This window comes from Doryrhamphus excisus, linkage group LG15 (assembly GCF_037039965.1).
Source record: "Doryrhamphus excisus strain RoL-2023G ecotype Guam linkage group LG15, RoL_Dexc_Guam_v1.1, whole genome shotgun sequence".
NCBI lineage: Eukaryota > Metazoa > Chordata > Actinopteri > Syngnathiformes > Syngnathidae > Doryrhamphus > Doryrhamphus excisus.
Genome location: NC_136371.1, coordinates 13,750,407 through 13,777,570, shown reverse-complemented (window position 1 = coordinate 13,777,570; position 27,164 = coordinate 13,750,407). Strand labels below are relative to the sequence as shown.

At 40.9% G+C, this 27,164-nt stretch overlaps 1 protein-coding gene across 3 annotated transcripts in view; it reads right to left on the bottom strand.

Annotated features, from left to right (window-relative positions):
- b4galt5 (UDP-Gal:betaGlcNAc beta 1,4- galactosyltransferase, polypeptide 5) overlaps nucleotides 1-27,164 on the bottom strand; it is a 55,827-nt gene that overhangs the window by 7,420 nt on the left and 21,243 nt on the right. For all 3 annotated transcript variants that reach the window (XM_078796775.1, XM_058052399.2, XM_078796774.1), the window contains 2 exons: nucleotides 1,145-1,264; nucleotides 948-1,061 (listed from right to left, as the gene is read on the bottom strand). In XM_078796775.1, coding sequence (XP_078652901.1) covers nucleotides 948-1,061; nucleotides 1,145-1,264 — 234 coding nt within the window. The remainder of the gene's footprint in view (nucleotides 1-947; nucleotides 1,062-1,144; nucleotides 1,265-27,164) is intronic.

Below are 27,164 nucleotides of genomic sequence, written 5' to 3'. Positions count from 1 at the left end.
CGCAAGGCGGGAAGGAAACAAGACAAGCAATATAAACTGATTATCAAAAGACTTGAGTGAGCGAAAATGAGCAATGCAAGTGAAACATTAACAGTTGAGCGATTAGAAGCATAATTAACATATTAAGCTTCTGTGAAACGACAAAAACATTTGTAAGTACCGTCAGTCACAGCTGAAATGAAATACAACCTCGCAACCATTCTAGATTATAAAAAGATAAAATGACAACTAAAATACTAATTCTATCACCACAGCTCAGTAACTTTAAAAAGGTGCTTACTACACTTTTTCTCAATCAAAAAGCAGGACACCAAATAACGCTAGTATATGTTAACAATCGCTGTTTCAGAAAATATGTCAATACGAGTTGAACTGAATGAGAATTGTTGTTCCGCCTGAAAAAAGGAGTGGCGTAAAAGGGATCGTTTGGATTTTTGGACATGAAGTTGCATGGCAGCCCAATAAGCAGTCAAGTCCATCAACAGCGTCTCACTGCCCACTTGGTGTCCTGAGCAAGCAGTGATACATTCATACATTACATTCATACAGTGACGCAGTCATACATTTGCATTTTGAATTTGATCACTGTGCTTACAGTCCTTACATTGACAGTGTTACTAATAAGAAATAAGTTCCACGATTTAATTTGTCTTCTGCTTCTTTGTATTATTATTTCATATTTTGGGTATTATAGTACAAATGTATGTTCAAGCCATTCCACATAAGGCCATTTTTTTCCTCCCTTAATAACAAAATGTTTCATTTAAATATTGTGTTGTCATTGACTAATGGTTCAATTGGTTTGATGATCTGCAACATTTAAGTGTGACAAAAACGCAAAACTACAAATCAGGAACACTTTCACACATGCGTTTGCTCTTGCCGTTGTTCTCATGTACAGTATTAAGGCCTTTGAAGAAAGCAAAAGACAGCAGCAACCAACTTACTCATAGAGGGCAGCCTCTCAGGACAAACTTGTGAATAAATATATGTGAAACCCTCAGGGAGGTATGTAGTGGAGGGAGAATCACTTTCGCTCACGTTGAAGTCATACGAGTAATCTGGAAACACATAAAACACACACTTACGTATATCAGGTCAGCTCTATTGGGTCTCAAGGGTACGCAGGTATATATTCTTTTACCTGTGCCATTGATGCTGTAGGCACCTCTCACCACCTGCTCCAGGACCTGAGCTCCAATGTTCTTCACATTTTCTCTGATCTGGATCCCTCTGGCTTGGACCATGAACACATACTCATTCACTGTGGATAGAGACACAGAGGGACTTTATTCTTGGGCTCTCAGTTGTCAATCATTTATGTCGAGCAGATCCAAAAAAGACATTAGGTTTACTGTATGTAGGTGGAAGAGCCCACAATAGTCCATTCATGCTCAAGTCTCTCTCACCTGTTTTTTTTTCTTTCTTTTAAAGCAGCACTAAGGTAACAATTGTTAGTTTTTTACACTTTGCACCAGACGCCGTGAAGAGTGATTTGCTACTTAATTTATGCGTGCAAAATATCAGCAGCAAACTCAAATTACTGACAGGCTGAACAAAGTGAAATTAGTGAGGTTCCAAATATTTGATAGATGTTGGAAACTAATGAGCTCAAAATAGATGCCTTGTTGGGACTCGTCTGTCACATCTTTCTCTGGAATTTGCCATCCATCCGCTTATCCTCACGAGGGTCCCGGGGGTGCTGGAGCTTATCCCAGCTGTCTTGGGGCGAGAGGCGTGGTCCACCCTGGACTGGTGGCCAGCCAATCACAGGGCACATATAGACAAACAACCATTCCCACCCACATTCATACCTATGGACAATTTGGAGTGGCCAATTAACCTAGCATGTTTTTGGAATGGGGGAGGAAGCCGGGGAGAACATGCAAGATCCACACAGAGATGGCCGAGGGTGGAATTGAACTCGGGTCTCCTAGCTGTGTGGCCTGTGCACTAACCACTCGTTACTTTAAGTCGGACCATTGATCATACACCAACCTCAAATTTGTGAACCTTAAAGCTTGGAAACGGGTGTGACCACAGTCTCAAGGACACTTTCTGATAGAAGGGCCAATTGTATATTCTGCAATACGACATCATCCTTACAAAAAATGTGTTTTATAAATTGCTACTTTAACTTGTGAGGATGTTTCTTGAAGAGAAATTTGGAAAATGATAACGACATGGTAAGCACTAAAACACACATCTCACTGTTCTGTACAATAAGCTTCAAAATGTGCAATATGGGACTGATGTGAAATGGATTCATTCATTCAATTGAAATTCAGGTACATTAGGTGCAATTTTTTTGTTTACTGCAATTCCACATTTTGGTTACTGTATAGGTTATTGTTTTTGATGTACATATATTTACATTTATTCTGAACAGCACCTGTCACTTTTTATATTTATATTCTTATTCCTTATTTTAGTTGTATTTTCCTTATTTATTATTTTACTTTCTACAAAATGCACCGTGAAGTTGCACCCAAATTTCGTTGTACGCAATACAATGACAATAAAGGCGATTCTGATCAACAACACATCCGGCCTTTCATTCCAAAGAAGCAAACAACTGGAATGTTAATCTGATGATGGAGGAAACAAAATTGGGGTAAACTCAAGTTTAGCTAACAAGAAGGAGATGATGAGTTTGACTGAGTGGTTCCTGCCACCAAGCATGGTAATTGCGTCCTATTGTAAGGCATCACAAACGTATCTAATGCACTGAGTCACTGATGATGATTTGTTATGGGGGGGGGGGGGGGCAGACAATAATGGAAGAAAACGAGGGAGCAATGCTGCTTAACAACAAAATGAAGATTGAGCTCATTAAAGTGAAGTGCATGACAATATAACATTCCCAGTAACACATTAAGGACTTGGTCAGGTGCAAAGTGTTATCAAGAACACTTCCATGCTGTCTCTGGAGGCAGTGGGCTAAACCATAAACCTCTAAATACTGGACTGCCCAAGTTTCTGATCATTTATATTCATACGGTGTGGTATCATACGATACCACACGTGGCTAAAAAGACAGGAAGGTTAGCATTCGTCTCATATGTAGAACCACAAGCAGATCACAGCAAGGTGCTTCCTGGTGGTTCTCCAGGAAGAACTTGGCGGCAGGAACACCCGCGTTTTTACCCCCCCCCCCCGTCTGTGACCCGTTTCTTCTCGCCCAACAGTACAATAATAATTTAGCAGCATCGACAGCGTCAGGCAAAATGAGCTGACACATTTGTAGGTTAAATAAAAGGCAAATAAAGTAAAGAAACAAAAAAGTGTTTTTATTTTCCAAAAGAACATATGTCATTTTTTCATATAATGCCATTTGCTTTGTTTCTTTTGTTTTTGGTTTCTTTTCTCGTTGCTGCCATGAATTGGACTGGTGAGCATGGATGGGGCTTTCATTGTGGAAACGTTTATCAAAACAAAGGAATCTGTAACTGCACCACAACCAGCGTTCCGTTAGCCCTTCAATCTTGGTAGACATGATCCCGTAGCAGCTGGAAACCATCTTGTTATGGTTACCTACTTCACAGCTACTGGATCTGCATTCAAACCAAAATCAAACGGCCAACCTTGCACCGCCAGAACTGATTTCATGTTTGATTTCATTAAAACACAATGAAACAGAATGGCATTATATGTACTTTGAGAATAAAAACACTTTTTTCTTTCTTTACTTTATTTGCCTTTTATTTAACCTACAAATGTGTCAGATCATTTCGCCTGACCCTGTATAATGCCTTACACAATTCCAAATGTTTAATAATTCAGTCCAAACTTGGACTTTGGAAGAACAACAACCGCATAGAACTTCACATCAACATCTGACTTGGAATCCCATGAGTCAGCTCATATACATACAAGCAACTTAAGACGTTTCTTGGAATAACACTTCACTACTGCATTTGTTCTTTCATTGTGAACTACATGCTAGCACCATGCTGCTAAACTGTGTTCAGTTGCTTTTCCTGTGAACCTGCAACTCTGCACAATCACTCTGTCACTAATCCAAAACCAAGCAATCCCAACATGATGCAACCCCCCCAATGAATTTACGTCTGTGTGTGTTTGTGCATGCACGTGTGAGTAATACCACTGAGCTCCAAATCCACAGGATGTGATTTGTCATCTGTAATTGTATTACAGTTCCCATCACATTTATCTTGTTCAGCACAAAGTGCCTGGCTTGCAGGACTAGACACTTGTGGCAAAATGCAGTGACGATAAAGTTCTAATTTGACCTCTTTCACTCACAAATAGAATTGCATGGTTACAAGATCTCTGTAGACAATAGCTATAGTAAAAGGGAAGCTAGAGGAAAAATAGATATCACTCTGATGACAGAATATATCAATCCCAACATGTAGGCAGAGATACACACACACACGCACACACACAATCACTCCTCAGGAGTACCAAACCCCTTATCTACAAGTTCAATCTCTAACCGCAACTTCCTGCCAATGAATGTTAAATGTTTTAAAACCAACAGTTCTCTCTCACACACAGACACTTGCATGCACAGCCTCAAAATGAGGAGCCTCTGTGTCACCATATGGTGGAAAGTTTTGATTATTGGCATGTGACACAGTCCTGCAGGCACCAACCAATTTTGAAGTATCCTTGTACCCTTGAAAGTACAAATCCAATTCCAATCCAATCCTAATAAAGGGTTGGACAGGATTAAATATCCTTGATTAACTTGTTGAGAAACAGTTCTATTAGCTGGGATAATTATGGTAATTATATACATTTTACGCTAGTGTGTTTTCCACTCATGCATGGAGCTCACATCAGTGAGGCCTGATGGTGACATCACAAAATAAAGTTCATACTCAGAAAACACAGATGAACAATAAAATACTATATAGCATGACATATTTTTCACAATTCATAAGGCTTCCTCTAATTGGGATATACAGTGGAACCTCCGTTGACATTTCATCTAAGCTGTTTTTTTTCCCCCAACATTGGCTCTTTGTGGTGTCAAAGTGCGCTGACAGTGAGCACAAGCTGCAGGCCCTGCCCCCCACCAGAATTTTTTTTTTTTTTTTTACACGGGTATTCCTGAAAAAAAGTGTAATAACCACATTTCCACTACCGATGTCAAGTACTGAGTCAACACTGACCTCTATTACCACTCGTCATAAACGTTCATACACGGTAAGTCATGGTTCTCCAGTCAGTAACTCATAAGCTACCAGGAGCTCCTAAGCGCATTTCAAGTAGCTCTCCAAAGTGATTATTCATTTATTATCAACTCCTATACTCACAAAATTAGAAAGTGGGGTTCGCCAGTAGTCCCGAAGTCTTCGGGAACGCTCGGGAGTGTGACTAGTGACCGCGGAATGGCCTTTAATTACCTACATTTTCTGTTTGCATAAATAACGCATGCAACCACCGCTCCCTGTAATGACGACAAACAGCGGTACAGTCTAGCACCCCTCACAGTCCCACAGACTGTCACCTCTTCATGCCTTTATTCTGAGCTGAATATTTAGTGATAACAGTGATAACATATAAGTGTGAGTAACCTGGTTATTTCTCACTGCTTCAATGCTAGACACTGTTGGCACCGTATTATTGGAGTGTATCACGCTGTGATATTGTTAGCATAGTGAGACATGGTGATTAATTATGATTAATTAATTTGAGAACCATGATTAATCTGATTCAAATATGAATAATTTTACAGCCCTACCATTTATAGTTTTTAGCCCAAATCTTCACACAATAAGTAAGATATGGTAGAACCAGAGAGCAATAAAGAGTGTGGAGGGAAATTTTGCTTTGTTCAATATTGAAATATTTCTCGCCACATTATGTTGTATATTTGTAGTATGCGGTTTCCAGCTCATTTTTTCATCTATTATGATCCCCAGAAATGTTTCTTCATCCCTTGAATGTCTGCACCGTCTATTTGTATTTGCTGGTATGTGTCCTTTCTGCTGTTACCAAACCAAGCATTATTTTAGTTTTACAATCAACCCACTCAATCAACAAGCTCCTGCTGGAGGTCCTCAGCGATGATATCCCGACTTCCCCCTCAGAGCTAGATCGAGCCCACAGAGTCCTGTAAGCTAAGCTACCTGGGGGTAGACTTAGATTGGTGATCGCACGGATCCACAACTAGAGGGTTAAGGAAAAGAATCCAAGAAGCTCTTAATGGAGGGAAAAACAAGAAAGGACTTGACTTAAAAAGGAACTGTACTTTTTAGGGAATTTTGGCCATCATTCATAATCCTTATGAAACATGAACACATTTCTTTCCATTTTCCTCAGGTAAAAACCGCCGACAGCAAACCAGCATCTTGTCGTCTTGTCTTCGTAGTGAAATTGAGCGCGAGGTATCCACTTTTCTGTCTGTGCGTGACACTGACACAAAGGGCTAGCAATGTGTCGTGTTAGTCCGCCAGATAAATATATATTTTTGTGTTAGCTGCTACAATAACTGTAGCTTGGTTAATATATATAAAATATACATAAGTCTGTTATATAAATGGAACATTTACATTTTGTTATGAGGCCTTTAGCATCAAAATACATATTTCCCATGACGTCTACTATTAGCTAGCTCATATTAAGTCATTTTCTCATGCTTGAATGCACAGAAAAGGGAAAGAAATATGTGTTAATATATATGTGATAAGAATTGTGAATGATGAGCAAAATTCCAAAAAAGTACAGGTCCCCTTTGAGGAAGCAACGGAAAAATCAAGGATAGCTGCATAATTGTAATTTGCACGCGTAACAATCTGATAATCAGATGTTTCATGTTTTTAGGTTGCAACAGCAATTTTGCAGGTAGCCAAAAACGAAGGTGGTTAAAATTAAACTTTAAAGATGCCTTATCTTTTATGCTTTATATTTTAGATGACTGGATTTACTGTAATTTTAGTTAACTATAATATTGTTAAATTTACGAAAACTATACTAAAAGTCAATAAATTTTTATGACAAATTAACATACATTTTAGCCAAAAAATTATGAAAACTGCTGTAAAATTACACTGTTACAGAGTAACATCAATATGTTCATTTTAAAATGATGTCAACCTGTCCACTTTATTTTGATACCAGTATCACCCACGTAGACTTTGTGGATGAGGGGAAAAAAATCTTGATTTCTTTTGAATGTAATTTCTCGAGAAACATGGCCCAGCGCTTAAGAGGTTAATGTAACTTGCACAAGCATGATCAACTCATACACAATTATCATGACACACTTGAGATTAGAAAGCGACACAGTGCCATCCCCACTACCAATCAAAGTACGATTATTAAGCAAAAAAGGAGACCTTGAATGACATTGTATGCTATGGCTGTAACAAAAGACCATGCTGTCCACATGCCAAACCCTACCCTACCCTAAATACCCTACGCTACCTCTTAATCATTCTATTGCACATAGCTGCCTCACCTAACTGTCTTTCCGCTTTCCTCCCCTTAGGCACACCTTTGCAAGAAAGAAAATGGAAAAACCCTGCCCCCCCCCAAAAAAACCTCCACATTGATAGCTCAGCAGTGTTAGGTGATCGGCCCCACTCTGCTGGCTCACTGATAAGACCTGAAAGGCAGTTTTCCTCCCTGCATGCACACAGTGATACAAGCACACTCACTATACATCCACTCCTAGTCACTCAGAGAAAAGAGACGTTTTTACAGCCACTGTGTATAACTGATGCCCACAGACACCCGGGAAGTGGATTACCATGAGTGTATATCTTCTCCATGGACACTGAATGCATGTTATGTCAGTGTAAAAGCTAAATAACCTCCACTGGTAAGACAACACTCACAATTGGCCACCAGTGATATAGAAGCCTATTTCAACACCTTATTGGAAAGTAAACAGCTGATTATGAAAGGCATTATCAAGGAATTCCTCACAATTACTGCAAGAGAATAGAAATGAATATCTTTTTGTCATTGTTATAATACAACAAAAAGTAGTGGATGATGCTCGGACATCTCTGTGTGGAGTTTGCATGGTCTTCTTGTGTGTGTGTGTGTGTGGTTTCCAGTTTCCTCACACACCTGTGATTGGCTGGCGACCAGTCCAGGTTGGCCCGCCTCTCAGTTTCTCAAAGCATTTCATCACCATTGGGGTGAGTGCGATGGCCTGAGTCATTGAGGCTTGGAGGTATGAGTTTTTTTGGGGGGTATGAGGATTATGGTCAAAGACTTTAGACAGAGTCAGGGTCAGCTCTACTGCAGGAGCCCTGATCACTGCATTGCCAAGTGCTTCGTCTGACTGGCTCATCGCCGAAGCTCGCCCGTAAGGGTCAAGGTGGGACTGACCATTCTCTGGAATTGATCGTTGTCGCAAGAGGCCGGGCTGTTAGTTTCTTGTTTACATCGAAATGGACACTATAAAAACGGTAGTCAACAAGATTGTAGAGCTGCTGATGTGCATCAGTAATTTATCTTTTCAGACCGGAAGATTTCCCCAAGAAATTAAAACAGCTAAGGTTGTTCCAATTTTTAAAAATGGTGACAAACACCAATTTACAAACTATTGGCCAGTCTCCTTACTCCCACAATTCTCCAAAATTATTGAGAAGCTATTCAACAATAGGCTGGATAAATTTATTAATGTGAACAAATTACTATCAGAAAGTCAGTATGGATACACAGCTAACATTTCTACATCCATGCAACTGATCAAAATTACGGAGGAAATCACTAACACTATAGATCAGAGGAAGTGTGCAGCCGCAGTATTCATGGATCTGACAAAAGCCTTTGATACAATCAATCATGACATCCTAATAACTAAATTAGAAAGGTACGGAATACGAGGATTAGTTCTGAACTGGGTCAAAAGCTACTTAGCTGACAGGAAGCAATACGTAAAGCTAGGAGAATACACATCTGCAAGTTCATATATTACATGCGGAGTTCCCCAGGGGTCAATACTGGGACCAAAACTGTTCAACTTGTACATTAATGATATCTCCAAAGTCACGAAAGACTTAAAGCTGGTATTATTTGCGGATGATACTATTGCTTTTTGTTCTGGAGGGAGTACAGATGAAATCATTAGAAAGGTCAGAGAAGAAATGGTCACACTAAAATGGTTTGATGATAATAGATTGTCCTTGAACCTAAGTAAAACTAAAATCATGCTGTTTGGTAACAGCACAAAAGACACACACCAGCAAATACAAATAGATGGTGTGGACATTGAAAGGGTGAAGGAAAATAAATTTCTGGGGATCACAATACATGAAAATACAAATATACAACATAAGGTGGCCAGAAATATTTCAATATTGAACAAAGCAAAATTTGTTCTCAATCAGAAATCACTCCACACTCTTTATTGATCTCTGGTTCTACCATATCTTACTTATTGTGTGGAAATATGGGGTAATAACTATAAAAGGAATCTTCACTCGCTAAATGTACTGCAAAATAGGTCAGTAAGGATAATTCATAATGCCGCCTACAGAGAACACACTAACTCCTTATTTCTAAAATCACAATTACTTAAACTTGCTGATATAGTTCCAAACAGCTAAAATAATGCATAAGGCTAAAAACGACTAATTACATAAAAATGCCATCCAATACTTCTCTACAAGAGAGGAGAAGAACTAAATTTGAAACACTTATATGCTAGGACTACGTTAAAAAGCCATAGCATTTCAGTATGCGGAATCAAACTATGGAATGCATTGAGTAAGACCCTTGAGCGAATTCAAAAAACAATGCAAGCAGTTGATGTTTGCTAAATACAAGGATGAAGAGTCTTGAACCAGTCATGATGTGCTATACATATCACTATATTGACAGTTACTATGGTACCCATTATGTCACTGTATGGTCATATCACCTCGTACTTCAGTACGTGACAACCCCCCCCCCAAAAAAAACCAACGTCAACTATATTAGGAAAGCAGGAAGAGAACTCATGAAATTATGTGATGCACTTGTAATCTGATGCATGTTCAAATGAAATAAAACCATTACAATTAATTACATTTGCTGCAAGGACACCTTTTGTTGAATAAACATTTTTGCCTCTTCATTTTGGGCTCAGGTCCAGCTCACTAGTTGTGACAATATACTGTATATGTCTCATACTTTCTATTGACTGCCAGAGTATTTCAAAGGCTGTAGCTTGACAATGGTTCAAGATTATATGAGCAGAAGTTTGTGATGGGATTAAATGTCATCTAATCTAAATGTCATCTAAAACTCATCTAATGTGCATATTATGACATCATCAGGTCAGAATTTGTCAGATCCCTGTCTCCACGAAACCAGCTCATCAAAATTTCTGATCCACTTGTGATACTCTTCCTCATCTCTCCAGCACGCCCAACCATTATCATTGTCACTTCCAGCGGTATCTTGAACAGCACTCAATAGTCATTACACGCCGCTATTATTTCATAGATAGAAAGTATCTATTATGCCTGTGAATATCATGCTTGCGGGTCATTATATTCTCAGTTGTGATCTGTCAATTAGCAGTTCATTTTTTTCTGGAGAACTCGACCAGCTATGGTCGACCAGCTATGCTGCAATCTCCGTTTTTTTCACATTCCCGCTCTTCCTCTCACTGTGAGCGGTGCTTGACAACTCACCACCTCCCCTTGTGCCACCCCAAATATGGTTAAGGAAAGCACCAGTGAAAGTATATGCTGCTAGGTGACTGCGGCGGTAGACTCGCTGGCGCGCTCTCGTGGTGTAAAAAGTATTAACTACTATTTCCTCCATATTTGCTGAAATGTTGCGTGATGCAATTTTGGCGGTTAAAGAGTTTTAATGCACAGAATAATCCTCAAACGTAATTATTTGTTCATATAATGCACACAATGAATGAGCAATGAACAACTTCATGCTGTGACTTCTTTCTGCTGTTCTCCTTGCACCATAGGGGTTCAGGCGCACTCGTAATTGTGAGTGTTAGGTGCTAATTGTTGTTAATTTTTATGAATGTATCCCCAAAACAATTGGCATACCCCTGGGGAAATGTGTACCCCACTTTTGCAACTTAGGGACTAAAGGAACTGATACAATTTAGTAGTTTGGACAGAAATTTATGAAACTTTCCATTAATACAGTATTTCAAATAACTATGTAACTATGTGCAGTTAAAACAACAAGTTCACATTGTGTTACAGGTACTGTTTAGAACATCGACAGTTTATGCTGTCAGTATGCCCCACAAGTAGGATGGCAGTTGGAGGAAAAAAGGACCTTGATGAATTGATGCAGAGCATCCTTAGAAGGGGAAGAGTTGTCATTGGGGCAGACTTGAATGGTGCATGTTGGTGCAGGAAATAGAGATGATGAAGAGGTGATGGGCAGGTTTGGTATTCAGGAGACGAACGCAGAAGGACAGATGGTGGTTGACTTTGCCTGTAGTGAATACGTTCTTCCAGAAGAGAGAGGAACATAGGGTGTCCTATACGAGTGGAGGTAGGAGTACACAGGTAGACTACATCTTGTATAGACGCTGTCATCTGAAGGAGATCAATGATTGCAAAGTAGTGGTAGGTGAAAGTGTAGCCAGACAGCACAGGATGGGGGGGTGTAGAAGGACCCTCATGGTGAGGAAGATGAAGAGGACCAAATGGTGGAAGCTGAAACAAGAAGAGTGTTGTAGGACTTTTAGGCAGGGGTTGAGACAGGCTCTGGATGGTCAGGAGGTGCTTCCAGATGACTGGACAACTACAGCAAATGTGATCAGGGAGACGGGTAGGAGAGTACTTGGTGTGTCATCTGGAAAGAAAGCAGACAAAGAGACTTGGTGGTGGAATGAGGAGGTGCAGGAGTGTATACGGCCAAAAAGGCTAGCTAAGAAGAAGTGGGACGTGGAGAGGACTGAAGAGAGTAGACTGGAGTACAGAGAGATGAATGGTAAGGTGAAAGTAGAGGTGGCAAAGGCCAAACAAGAGGTCTATGATGACTTGTACGCTAGGTTGAACAGTAAGGAGGGAGAGATGAATCTCTACAGGTTAGCAAGGCAGAGAGACAGAGATGGGAAGGACGTGCAGCAGGTTAGGGTGGTCAAGGATAGGAATGGAAGTGTACTGACAGATGCCAGTAGTGGGATGGGAAGATGGAAAGAGTACTTTAAAGAGTTGATGTATGGGGAAAAGGAGAGAGAAGGAAGAGTAGAACATTGCAAAGATTGGTAAACAGGAAGTGAGAAGAGCATTGAAAAGGATGAAGAGTGGGGAGGGCCTTGGTCCTGATGGTATACCTGTGGAGGTACGGAAGTGTCTAGGAGAGGTAGCAGTAAAGTTCCTGACCGGGTTGTTCAATAGGATCTCAGGTGGTGAGAAGATGCCTCAGGAATGGAGGAGAAGTGTGTTGGTGGCCATTTTCAAGAAAAAGGGCGATGTGCAGAGCTGTGGCAACTACAGAGGTATAAAGCTAATGACCGATACCATGAAGTTATTGGAAAGAGTAGTTGAAGCTAGACTAAGGGCAGAAGTCAGCATTTGTGAGCAGCAGTATGGTTTTATGCCAAAAAAGGAGTACTACAAATGCAGTATTTGCTTTAAGAATGTTCATAGAGAAGTACAGAGAAGGTCAGAGGGAGCTGTATTGTGTCTTTGTAGATGTGGAGAAAGCCTATGACAGGTGCCTAGAGAGGAACTGTGGTATTGTATAAGGAAGTCTGGAGTGACAGAGAAGTATGTTCAAGTGGTGCAGGACATGTATGAGGACTGGAAGACAGGGGTAAGATGTGCTGGAGGTGTGACAGAAGAGTTCAAGGTGACGGTGGGATTGCATCAGGGATCAGCTCTGAGCCCCTTCTTGTTTGCTATGTATGGTGATGGACAGGCTGATAAGAGCTTAGACAAGGATCTCCATGGACTATGATGTTTGCAGATGACATTGGGATTTGTAGTGAGAACTAGGGAGCAGGTGGAGGAGATACTAGAAGAGTGGAGGTTTGCCCTGAAAAGGAGAGAAATTAAGATTAGCCGCAGCAAGATGGAGTATGTGTATGAATGAGAGGGACCTGAGTGGAAGAGTGAGGTTACAGAGAAAAGAGATACAGAAGGTGGACAAGTCTAAGTACTTGTGGTCACCAGTCCAGAACAATGGAGGTTGTGAAAAGGAGATGAAGAAGCGTGTGCAGGCAGGATGGAATGGGTGACAAAAAGTGTCAGGCGTGATGTGTGATAGAAGAGATTCAGCTAAAATGAAAGGAAAGGTATACAAAACTGTGATGAGACCAGCCATGTTGTTTGGTCTAGAGACAGTGCCACTGAGGAAAAGACTGGAAGCAAAACTGGAGGTAGCAGAGATGAGGATGCTGAGGTTCTCATTGGGAGTGACCAGGACGGATAGGATCAAGAACGACTCCATCAGAGGGATGTTAGAGGCCTTGACGATAAAGTCAGAGAGGCCAGACTGAGATAGTTCGGGCATGTCCAGAGGAGAGATAGTGAATATATTGGTAGAAGGATGCTGCGTTTAGATCTGCAAGGTGCATTACATTTCTAAAACTGGCAAACTTTAGAAAGTTTATAGGATATTGTTTTTAAATTACGTTTTGCGAGTCCAGTCTATTTTCCTTTAGTGAGCATAGGATAAAATGCCTCTTTTGATAGTAAAGGTTGTCGACTCCTGAACAAGACAAAACAAAGCAAGAATTATCCCACTGCGAGTAAGAGTCACATGACAGTCATAAGTGGATCATGAGGATTCCTCTGAGGTCCTTGCGGCACTGTGCACATTAACACACACTCATACCACACCGAAAATAAGTGTGTGCGTGGCACTACAATGACCGGAAAAACACACCACAGCTACATTGGCCACAACCCTCCTCATCGGGCACAGGAATTCAAACACACCACAGTCATAAAAACATTGGCAGACCAATATACATACACACGCAAGTGATTGAAGCAAAGATAGGAGACAACTATAAACAAAGAGACAGATACACTGAGCAGATGTCCCTTTGACAGGCTTGAAAGTTTAAAAACGACATCAGCACTTATCAGAGTCTCTGGCATCAGACTCGTTTGCTGAGAGCCTCCAAAACACTTCCATTCTGCCTTTTTCCTCTTCCCATTTCCCTCGGCTGGTCATTTTCCTTCATTAATTACATTTTCATTTAACTAAAGCATCTATCCTTCTATTGGTTTGCCCCTCACTCAATTATTGAAATAATGCAATGTCTTGATCACAAGGTCTAATATTACAGTACATCTTATATGCATACATTACATGCCACAACAATACGATGAGCTTTTTTTTCTGGATAGTGCACAATAATGAGCAATCTTAAACTTGTGTAGAGATTGTCCCACCTCACAACAAACCAATCACATTACGACAAAAGAATTGTTCAAAAGTGCAAACATTTATGCCGACTATTTCATAGTCGAGTAGGCTATTGGTTTCAATGTGTGCAAAAATCCGGCCTCAGTTGTCATTTCACATTTCCCAGTTAGCATACAATATATCGTGCGTTTTGTCATGTTATTAAGTCCAACTGTGTTTGGAATGGACTTTTAATCACACAACTCCCCCGTAAGCAGAGTGTTAGCATGGAAATTGGAACCAGAAGTCATTATCCCGCAGCTCCATTACCATTATCTACGATGTCATCACCAGTTGACTTGGTAGCTCTTTGCTAACTTACAAAGTTAGTCTCACACGTCTCTGGTTTTCTTATTGAGCACAGGAGCAAAATAACACAAAATGGAGGTAAAGAAAGTTGCCAATGCCAGAATTTTGACAAAGGTGAGATTAAAGAAAACACAGAGGGGCTCTCGCAGCTTCACGGCCGCAACAAGCAAGTCTTCAATCAAGGTAAAAGTGACCATACATGTTCATTCATCACTCACGTATTTCCATTCCTACATTTTGCACGTTTGTTTCCTGCATGTGAAGCTATTTTAAAGAGTGTAATGTGTTAACAGTTTGGGATGTCCAGAATGGATTCATTGGAATTGCATGATTTCTTCTGGGAAAAATTGCTTATGTTAGAGTACATTTTAGTTTGAGTGCCAACTGGAACTGCATTATGATGATAAACAAGGATCCAATGTATTACCCTTTGTGCAACAATATTCTCCACAAAAGGTCAATATATTTTTTTTTAACGGTGACGGGTCTGAATTACTCATTTGCTAATTAGTATTTTTAATGTTGCAAAGGGGACAGCTCAATCAAGAATGCTGCTGATATATTGCATTGTATTATATATATCATATATATTGTATATACTGCTTGTCCTTACCAGGGTCGGTGGTATGTTGGAGCCTAATCTGCCGAAATTCATTCATTCATTTTCTATAATGCTTCTCCTTACGAGGGTGGCAGGGAGCCTACCCCAGCTGTTATTTATTTATTTATTTTCTTACCATTTTCACACTGCTACACTGTAAAGGGAAGCCCTTTGTCGGTAATGTGAAGATACAGCTAATACATTTGCAAAGAACATTTGCAGAAATGCCAATTTCATAAAGTGAGTTCATGGGTATGGCATCTGTGTCCTAAAAAGACATCATACCAAAACATGCAGTATAATTACAACAGTAATGTGCTAAAAAAAAAAAAAAAAAAAACACTAAACAGCGGCAGAGCAAGTACACCATGGGGTCTACTCAGGGCTGAAATATTTTATCTTGGACCAGCCCCCCATCCATCTGCTCTTTACCGCAGCCGCCGTGTGCATTTATCAGCCAGCTTGTGTGCATTTGAGATCCTCCCCTGAGTCACCGTGTCTGCTGAGACGTTAAACGACAGCGAAACACAGAGACCAGATGAGCACATCGATGCTGCAGTATTTCCAGAACTCCTTGTTTTTACTTCTCTACAAGCAAATACTAGAAAACAGATCTGTAGGAGGAGGTGTGAGGAATAGGGGGGCGACAGACAGATTGCAACTATTTGTATGAGTGTGTGACTGAGAAAAGCACTCTTTTCCGAGCACACAATCACTTTCTTTTTTGGCTGTTGCCATCAACTGCATCAACTGGCAAAAATAGCCTGAACTGAAGATGAAAGAGAAAATGCGAGATTAACACGGCTGACAAGTTGTGGACTGAGTGAAAATGTCCACCTAAAAAATGGTCTACCGTTTTCGGTATAGCTTTAAAAACCTTCCACAAAAGGAAAACAGGTATTTTTTCAACTCAGGATTTCCAATGTCAATTTTGACTTGTTAGATTTTTTTTACTAATAGGCCAATATTGTTTTGTTTTTTTAAGAGCACCACCAATAGTGATACCTACAAATAAACAGATGTCGTTTGTAACTTTTTCCACCTCAAAGAAAAAGGCTAAAATGCTTCTATAAACTAATAACAGTATAGATGCACCCCTTGTGTTGCTGGTTCCATCTCCATACTGTCAGCCTAAAGTGTGTGGCGGAATGTTAGCCCAATATCATTATCCAGGACTGTTTAGTTTAGTCTCGGTGAAAACGTTGATGTCTAAAAGTGTCTTACTGCGGGTGGCTGGTGTGTATGAAGACTCCAGTTAAGAGTCAAGATCAGTGATAAAAACATTGCACAGCAAAATATTGATAATAGTAATATTCAAAAGCTCTTGCCAGGTGTAGGATGTTAAACCATCTCTGTGTGGAGTTTGCATGTTCTCCCCGTGCAAGCATGGGTTTAATACAGGTACTCTGGTTTCCTCCCCCATGTTAGGTTAATTGACGACTCCATAGGTATGAATGTGAGTGTGTTTGTCTATATGTGCCCTGTGATTGGCTGGCCACCAGTCCAGAGTGTACTCGCCTCTCGCCCAACGACAGCTGGGATAGGCTCCAGCATACCCGCATCCATCGTGAGGATAAGCGGCATAGAAAATGGATGGATGGATGAACTAACAAAAACAAAGACATCCTTTGTAGAAATGTTTGACAAGAAGCAGCCGTGGGCACCGCCCATGTAGCCAAAATGTCAATCTTGGTCACATGACATTTTCATATGATTTGTTTGTGTGAATGATAAAATAGATTAGAACAGATCATTCATGTATTATATATTTTTATAAGAATACACTTGTGTGTCCTGTGCCTTGATTTATGGAAAGAGTTACCATATTTTCCAAACAATTATTGGTGGTGTAATTTGCCTGGCGCTTCCTCTGTGTTCACGTCAATTATGCCATCGAACATGCCGAGTTCTCTTCAATCATTGTCGGAGTCTGTTGCCGTTAGGTAGTCCATTCAACTTATTGTGTGTAACTCGCTCGGTGCTTCCTCCCGTGTTTATGTCAATTTCGCCATCATACATGCCGGTTCTCTCATTATTGTCCGAGTCTGTTGTCGTTAGGTCGCTTTCACAGGAGAGATAGGAGCGGTGTTGTTGGACCGTGACGGATGTGAGGATATGTGCAATGCATATTCTGTGTAGTTCTCTGATTGGTTTATCGCTGCCAGCGTAGCATTACATCCCTGTGCCAGCAGGAAATGGTTTACGCGCACTCAAGCGGAGCGCTTGCCCAAGTAGAACAACATATATACATACACATAAGGCGCACTACACGAAAAGGCACATCATTGATTTTTGAGAAAATGTAAGACTTTTAAGTGCCCCTTACAGTGCAGAAAATATGATAATTGATTTTTTTGTTAAAGGCACTATTGTTGCTCTATACCTGATGTAATGTGAATTATCACGACTGTGTGAGATTAATTACGTTATTATCTTAACCATGTGAGGATAAGCGGTAGAAAATGACTGGATGGATGTTGTCTGTTGTTATCTACATATTACATTGCTGTGTGATGTTTTAGCACATTATTTAAGACACTGTGAGAAAGAATGGTAGGTGGAATATTAACCCCCCCATATTTTCAATGAACTGTTGAGTTCATTATGACCTCTGAGTGGGACTTAATATCCTTTTGAGCAACACAAAACTGCATTTTGCTGCACTCTCCACAAATGCAACGTTAATGCTAAATTCTCTACATCGGTTCTCCTAAAGGGAAAATCCTGATACCGATATCCGATTTCTAGACTGATATTGGGCAGATTATCATTGGTGGACGATATTATCGGACATTCCCACTGAAATGACATTTATAGTTTATGGCGCCTGTCAGATTTAAAAAAAAAATACTTGACTGATGTTTCATTAATCACGTGCCATGTACTAGCAGAGTTGACATAATGCAGTTTTGATAATGTCGATTTTAGCACAACTTTTGGTAATTTCAACATAATTAGTATGTGGTGATATAGTGTTTCATAGAAGTAAAAGTGTTAGAGAGTGTCGATATAATTAAATTTCTGAGGTGTAAAACTTGTAATCAGGTGGGGACGGGCCTTGTTTGTGTTGGTGGATCAATTAATAATAAAATGCAGATTGGATTGAGTGCAATTCTTTTTGTCACCAAAGGTTGTTAATTATACCAGCAATGTTGTTGGGGGTGTAGCAGAGCAACTGGACACTTCTCTTGTCATCCAACAGCAAAATAAAAAATATAAAAACTTAAGTACATGCACAGTAGTTTGTCAATAGTTCACTAACTCAAGAAGTGAGACAGTTAGCATCTTTCAGACTCAGTTTCTCAGCAAACCTGTTCGCATAATATAAATGAGGTTTTAGTTGCCATCATTTAAATTACATTAAACATAGTCACCCATGTTAAAAGTTAGTCAAAAACAGTCACTGTAGTTTCTAGTGAACGATCAGTTTAGCATCAAGCATAGTATTAGCGATAGGAAGGAGCCAGTTCCAGTACATCCAGAGGACCACAGGCTGGGAAGAGATTGGAGGAGCAACTACTTCCTGCATGTGACGTGCCAAGTCACCAACTGCGTCACGTCATCATTTCATCTCCGCGGGAAAAGCCCCTCACCACAAAGAGTCCCTTCAGATGACCGCGTGCTACTTGAAGAAGGAGACTGAAGATGGCCAACACCGTTCTTATGGAGGCACAATAATCCTCTGGGGGCCCCCCTCCCTGGGGGTCCCCCTCACCCCCTCCTCAAACTGGATGTGTAACAGCCTGACTGATTGAAAGTATCTGCACTCGCATCAGGCCCAATGCAATTCACATTCCCTTTGGCTGCAGAAAAAAGGAAGGGATCTGGTTCCAGGTTGGACGTTGTGCGCTGACACCAAACACTTCTCCTGTTGAAGCTCAGTCATTTTTACTAAGAACTAACTTGTTGATAATTATGTCATCAATATGCAAGGCCGTAAGAGATTCATACTGTATTTGAATTTGTATTTCTTCACTTATCATTTCTATTGCCCATTAATAGTATCGGAATTGTTTTTCAACTATTGGAAAGAAATGACATAATTTCCTGTCACAGGATGATGACAGATATTCTGCCTATTACTCCTCTACCTTAAGTAATGGCCAAAAGCATTGGCACTACTGTGCTTCTGTCAGGGAATGCACCACTTCTCCCAGAAAAATGTAAAAAAGTTACCAATGCTTCAGTATTCACATGCTGGTTTACTTTCTTTGCATTGTAAATCCATGGAAAAAAAGCTGGAAAAAAAACAGAAGTGGACAGGGAAAAATAATTAGCAGAAAAGAATAACTGAAGTCAAACGCTTCCTCCAACTATCAACAAGTTTCTTACACTTCTTAGCATTCAAATCGATTGCAACTGGACTGTTTAGGTTGTCTTGGCCCACTCTTTTTTGCCAACTGTTCCATGTCTATTTGATTTGAAGTAGGGATCGACCAATATGTTTTTTTTCAGGCCGATGTCGATTCTGATTTTTTTCCACCAGCCTTAGCCGATTTCCGATTTTGCTTGGGCCAATATTTGGGGCCGATACTGCTTTTGCTCCCTCAATTTACATGAAAAAATTATAATGATAAATATTACAGGTCTCAAGTTTAAACAAATATTTATTGAAATGTAAACACTGAAGGATTGTAGGATACAGTAGGATTCAGCTTTCTTAAACACACATTTAAACGGCATTATCAACTTTAAAAGGAATAAATATTCAACCATGTGCAAAACATTTCTGTCGTAGTTTAGATTTTAACCAATATCCATGTAATAACTGCTCCTCCGCAGTGAGACGCAGCCCCCCCCCGCCTCCACACACACAAACACATCACACTGACACAATTTAGTGCGATATATATAAAACATTTCTCTCATCATTAAAGTTCGTGTTGTGCACCCTAACGACCTCTGATAGCAGACACGGCTGCTCCAATTCATTCTGTGTGTGCGTGCGTGCTCGGAGAGAGCGCACACACATAACACGACACGCATTTAACCTCAGCCCGGCGTTGGCTGAATGAAACTCCTACAAACACCATGGGACTGAATTGACAACGTTGCCATTAAACTGATGTTGGTAACAGCTGTACACATTAGCCTCCAACTACATCAACAGCTCCCTAAATCCAACGGTAGGCACTTTTAAAGATGAAGCATTCAGCAGCATTCCTGGTTTTCAGACCACAAACTAAACTATATTTTCCAAGCACGGATATTGCATGCACTTGCCGTTCATGTTTCCTATTTCAAAGCAGGTGGCAAGATTTCAACTAAGTTTAACTGTTAGAGGCTAATTAAAAGTTGAAAACGTACCCTTGTTGTGATTCACCACTGTTGCGCGTGGGAGGGGTACCACGACTGCGTGTGTTGCAGGGTCCTCCGGCAACACAAAGCTGCCCGGCGGATGCCTGTCTGTAAATCATGCGGCGGAAAAATACATCGGCAAAACCACGTGCCTATCAGCCGATACCGATTCAAGTAAAGAACGCAAATATCAGCCCGATATCCTTAATTTGAGGTGCAGCTTTGAGATCTCTCCACAGGTGTTTTATAGGATTTAAGTCTGGACTCATTGCTGCCCACCTCAGAACTCTCCAGTGCTTTGTCTTAAGCCATTTCTGGGTACTTTTTGAAGTGTGCTTAGGGTCATTGTCCTGCTGTAAGACCCATCAAGTCTGACAGAGACTCAACTTTCTAACACGGAGCCATACATTGTGTCCCAAAATTCTTTGGTAGTTCAGATTTCATGCATACAATCAAAGGTATCCGGGACCAGAAGTAGCAAAGCAGCCCCAAAACATCACCATACACTGCCACCAAAGCCCTTCCGATGTTTAAGATAACTTTTCTAATCCTTGCTTATGACAAAGGGAGTATTGTCGGATAAAAAATACTTTTACTGATGTTTCATTAATCAAGTGACATGTACCAATAGAGTTACCATAATGCAGTCATAGATTTGACAGCAGAGGGACACTCTTAGCTTAGATTTTAGCACAACAGACCATTATAACAATATTAGTGTGTGATTTAACAAAGGTATTTTAACATAATTAGTATGTGATATAATGGTGTTTCATAGAAGTAGAAGTGTTACCAGAGTGTGTTAATATATTCACAATTTTACCAAATAATTTATCAAGTGAGTAATTACAAGTAGCCCAGACTGGGCTTTGACTTTTGTCTAAATTCAGTTTCTGGAAAAAATATTGAGATATATATCATGTATTAATATTCTACCTAAATATATCAGGATATGAGTTTTGGTCCATATCGTCCAGCCCTAGTCAAAGGCCATGCAAAAATATTGTAAGATCATATCAGATCAGATCAGCAAAGACAAAGCAAGCCGGGAGCATGTGATAAGCTGGCATCTCTGCCGAGATCTCAGCAGAGATGCCAGCTCATCACCTTGTGCATATAAGCTTCGTCAAGGAATGATGGAGAGCTACAGTATCTTTGGGGGGACAGCAACTCTATTCTGTCTTATTCATTGTTAATTCTATTGCATTCGATTATATTCTGTTTAATATATTTTTAAATACATTTTGTAAATCTAATAGTTTGTGTGTCTTGTTTCTTTCTCATGAGAACACGAACATAAAGAACACGCAAAAAAGAGGAAACAAAATTGGCTTAAATTTACTTAAGTGGTCCTTTTGACCTTGTCAAAGTGAGGAAATTTTTCATGTCACTGAACCTCTGCCATGTTTAACTGCGGTGTTCTTTTCTTTGAAGGCCTCATTTTGTTTTCAGTAAACAATAGTAACTGTGGTAGTGAAAAATCTCTACTTTGGTCTCATCTGCCCACAGGACATTCTCCCAGAAAGATTTGGGCTCCTCCAGGTAAGTGTGAGCAAACTCTAGACTAGGCTTTTTTTGTGTGTTTATTTTTCAATTAAATGGCTAGGGATAGTGCAAGCTGACACTCTTGTGTCAGAAGGTCCCCATTAAATGCCCGACATTGGTCACCCAACTGCTGTTAGATAATCGATCTCTCCCCGTGTCACCCCTCGTAGACTCTGGAGCAGAGGACAATTTGATCAATGCCGATCAAGCAGTTGATCTTGGAGTGCAACTCAAATCACTAGAAGCTAGCTTCATGGTGAAGGCTCTCGTCGTCGTCTGGCTGAAAACATAACTCTTATGCTCTCTGGGAACCATCAGGAAGAAATATCCTTTTTTGTATGGTGAACCCCTGAGGATCCTGGGATTTCCGTAGCTCAGTCAGCACAACCCCCAAATTAACTGGACTGGAGGAGAGATACTCAGCTGGAGCAACTTCTGCCTCTCTCATTGTCTGAAGTCAGCTGTACGCCCTTCCCCAAAGTATGTCACCCCCAGCCTTGAGGCACGACCAGACCTGTCCCAGCTCCCCCCAGATTACGTGGAATTTAGGGAAATTTTCAGCAAGAGACGGGCACTTATCCTTCCCCCCACACAGGCCATATGACTGTTGTATTGATCCCTTTCCGGGGGCCCCTCTCCCTGTGGGAAAGTTGTATAACATCTCACATCCTGAACATGAACCTATGGAGACCTACGTATATTAGGGAATCCCTAGCTGCAGGCAAAATTCAACCCAGCTCTTCCCCAGTGGGAGCCATTTTATTCCATGAAGGCAAGAAACATGGCACTCTGAGACCCTGCATAGACTGCAGAGGGCTAAACAACATCACAGTCAAAAATAAATGCCCCTGCTCACATCCGCCTTTGATGCTCTACAAGGAGCTGTTGTCTTTGCCAAATTAGTCCTGCACAATGCCTACCATCTAGTGCGTATAAGAGCTGGAGAGGAGTGGATAACAGCATTCAACACACCCTTGGGGCATTTCGAATATCTAGTTATGCCGTTTGGCCTGTCCAACGCCCCAGACGTTTTCCAAGCTTTGATAAATGATGTATTGAGGGATTTCTTATGAAGATTTTTTTTGTTTACCTCGATGACATTTTGATCTACTCAAAGAACCTTGACGAGCACATCTGCTGTGTTCGCCAGGTCCTCCAGCGCTTACAAACAGACTGTTTGTCAAAGCAGACAAGTGTCTTTTCCATTCAGAATCCGTGTCATTCCTAGGCTCCATTCTGGAAAAAGGCAGTATCAGGGCAGACATGGAGAAGATAAAGGCAGTGACTGAGTGGCCCACACCTTAGACCAGAAAGGAGTGACAACGTTTTCTCAGGTCTGCCAACTTTTACCGCAGATCCATTTGAAATTTCAGCTGTGTCGCTAAACCTCAGAGGCTAAACTCCCGGAGGGTCTGGAAAGAAGCTTGCATGGACATGCAGAGGTCATCAGAAGAAAATAAGAGGCTGGCAGACAGACGACGCATCCCATCTCCGCAATACTCTCTGAGGCAAAGTGTTGGGCTCTCTTCCAAAAACATTCCCGTCAAGACAGATGCTCGCAAACTCTCTTCCTGGTTTCTGGGTCCATTTACCATTGAGAAGATTGTCAATCCCTCAGCGGTGAGGTTCAAGTTGCCACCCACCCTATGGGTAACACCCACTATTTCATGTCTCCCAGATCTGTCCTGTTTCCACCACTCCGTCTCATAATTCAGAACCTCATCCTCCTGTCTGAGTCATTGATGACCATCTGGACTTCAATGTCTGACATATCCTGGATGTTTGTCGGAGAGGGAGAGGCTACCAGTACCTAGTGGATTGGGAGGGTTATGGCCCGGAAGAGCGTTGTTGGGTAACCCGCTCTGCCATTTCTAACCCTAACTTTGTCCAACCTGGCCTGGTGGGTCGCCCGGCGGCGCCCGTTAAGGCTACTGTCAGATCACATCTCTTTATTGGCATGACTTTTACTGTTATTGGAAAGATCTTAATTTTATTTGTGTACATTGGCCTCATGGCATCCAAACAAACAGGAACGGTAATGAAACGGTAATGGAAGAGAGACTGGAATGCATCCAGTGCATTTGAATGCATTTGTTTAACAGTTTTTGGACAATATATGTGTGCATTTTATTGCTTGTGTTGTTACACATGTATTTTGTTAACATACAGTGCATCCGGAAAGTATTCACAGCGCTTCACTTTTTCTACATTTTGTCATGTTACAGCCTCATTCCAAACTGTATTAAATTAATCTCTTACCTCAAAATTCTACACAAAATACTCCATTATGACAATGTGAAAAAAGGTATTTTTGACATGTTTTGAATTTATTAAAAATAGAAAACAAAAAAATCACATTTACATAAGTATTCACAGCCTTTGCTTAATACTTTGTTGATCCACCTTTGGCAGCAATTACAGCCTCAAGTCTTTTTGAATATGATCCCACAAGTTTAGCACACCTATCTTTAGGCAGTTTTGCCCATTCTTCTTTGCAATAAGTCTCAAGCTCCATCAGGTTGGATGGGAGACGTCTGTGCACAGCCATTTTCAGATCTCTCCAGAGATGTTCGATCGGATTCAAGCCTGGACTCTGGCTGGGCCACTCCAGGACATTCACGGAGTGGTTCTGAAGCCAATCTTTTGAGATCTTGGCTGTGTGCTTCGGGTCGTTGTCCTGCTGAAAAATGAACCTTCGCCCCAGCCTGAGGTCAAGAGCGCTCTGGAGCAGGTTTTCATCCAGGATATCTCTATATATTGCTGCATTCATTTTTCCTTCTATCCTGACTAGTCTGCCAGTTCCTGCTGCTGAAAAACATCCCCACAGCATGATGCTGCCACCACCATGCTTCACTGTAGGGATGGTATTGGCCTGGTGATGAGCAGTGCCTGGTTTCCTCCAAACATGGTGCCTGGCATTCACACCAAAGAGTTCAATCTTTGTCTCATCAGACCAGAGAATTTTGTTTCTCATGGTCTGAGAGTCATTCAGGTGCTTTTTGGAAAATTCCAGACGGGCTACCATGTTCCTTTTACTAAGGAGTGGCTTTCGTCTGGCCACTCTACCATACAGGCCTGATTGGTGGATTGCTGCAGAGATGGTTGTCCTTCTGGAAGGCTCTCCTCTCTCCACAGAGAAACGCTGGAGCTCTGACAGAGTGACCATCGGGGCCTTGGTCACCTCCCTGACTAAGGTCCTTCTTCCCCAATCGCTCAGTTTAGAAGGCCGGCCAGCTCTAGGAAGAGTCCTGGTGGTTCCAAACGTCTTCCATTTACGAATAATAGAGGCCACTGTGCTCATTGGGACCTTCAAAGCAGCAGAAATGTTTCTGTATCCTTCCCCAGATTTGTGCCTCAAGACAATCCTGTCTCGCAGGTCTACAGACAGTTCTTTTGACTTCATGCTTGGTGTTTGTGCTCTGACATGCACAGTCAACTGTGGGACCTTATATAGACAGGTGTGTGCCTTTCCAAATCATGTCCAATCAACTGAATTTACTGCAGGTGGACTCCAATTAAGCTGTAGAAAGATCTCAAGGATGATCAGTGGAAAAAAGATGCACCTGAGCTCAATTTTGAGCTTCATGGCAAAGGCTGTGAATACTTATGTAAATGTGATTTCTTAGTTTTCTATTTTTAATAAATTCAAAAAAAAAGCTTTTTCACATTGTCATAATGGAGTATTTTGTGTAGAATTTTGAGGTAAGAGATTAATTTAATACAGTTTGGAATGAGGCTGTAACATGACAAAATGTGGAAAAAGTGAAGCGCTGTGAATACTTTCCGAATGCACTGTACTTGCACGTTCATACAGCACTGTACCGTAGTCGTTTCCCACATAAAGTAATTCTTAAGATTACTTACTAGAGAATACTTTGGTATTACTACTGTATACTGGTACATAAAATGTATCGCCCAACCCCATTTATAGCTACCCTTTTATTGCTATACCCTGGATTAACCCTTTCTCAACAGTGCAAGCTTAAGAGAAACCTTGACCTCAAAATGAATAAAATCCTTTCTCCAATTATCATAAACTCCAACCTGCCCATACACAGAGCATGCAGGGATGAGATGTGGAAAGAAGTGGAAGAAAGAGTATATATTCGCATGTTTTTTATTAACTAATGCAGTCACTGAACAACATCACAGGGAGCGTTGACTTGCCTCACAGTAATTGTCATCAAGAGATATGTGTGCACAACACGGACAGAAGGGAATTGTATCCCTGGTGTATTATTTTTAATCAACTCTGCTGGAAGACAACATAACGGGTCTGCATTACGTTTATGGGTTGCTGTCCTCATGATCATGGCTGCGCGCCAGCTCACTTCCAAGCAACAGTTGTCCCCATATGCTTGACCAAAGTATCTATGGTAACAGTAACAAAGCCAGGCACAGGCCATTTCAACAAAGACTGGGATTCTCCTCTGGATGATTAGGTTACATAAATCATTAGAGCCTCAAAGTAAGAGCTTAGGCCCGCCAATGCACTGACTCACAACTCTCCATGTTAGACCAGTACAAACACTGGCCTGCCTACTAACCCGGATCACCTCTAGTGCACTCAGCCCTGCCATCTGTCTGTGTTGGGATGTCTCAACAATTGGGGTTGGACAAGGGTTGTCTTACAGACACAAGATATAAGATAAGGTCTACTATGAGGAACTGAACGAAACTGTGAAGATCTCCCATGTACAACTATTTGGTCAAAAAGGACTAATTTGAAACTGTTGTGTAAAACACCATCTGACAGCCCTATTAGTCATCAAATCTGTCAACACGTTCAGACAAATAATGAAGATGGACCTCTTATTCCTATGAGGCTTGCATGATATGAATAAGGGTAGTTGTGCAGAGAGTAAATGTATATTTAATAGAAAACGGAAGACATTACTGAAATCATGGTAACAAGCGAAGATTGGAGAGACAACTTACATCTTAGATCTAGCTCCAAGATATACTGTTAAATGGAAATTCATTCATTCATTCATTTTCTACCGCTTATCCTCAGTTATTTACTCACCACTGAACAATGTTTAAAGTTGTAATTTGATGATATTACTCTTTGACTTAAGTTTATGAACATGACAAA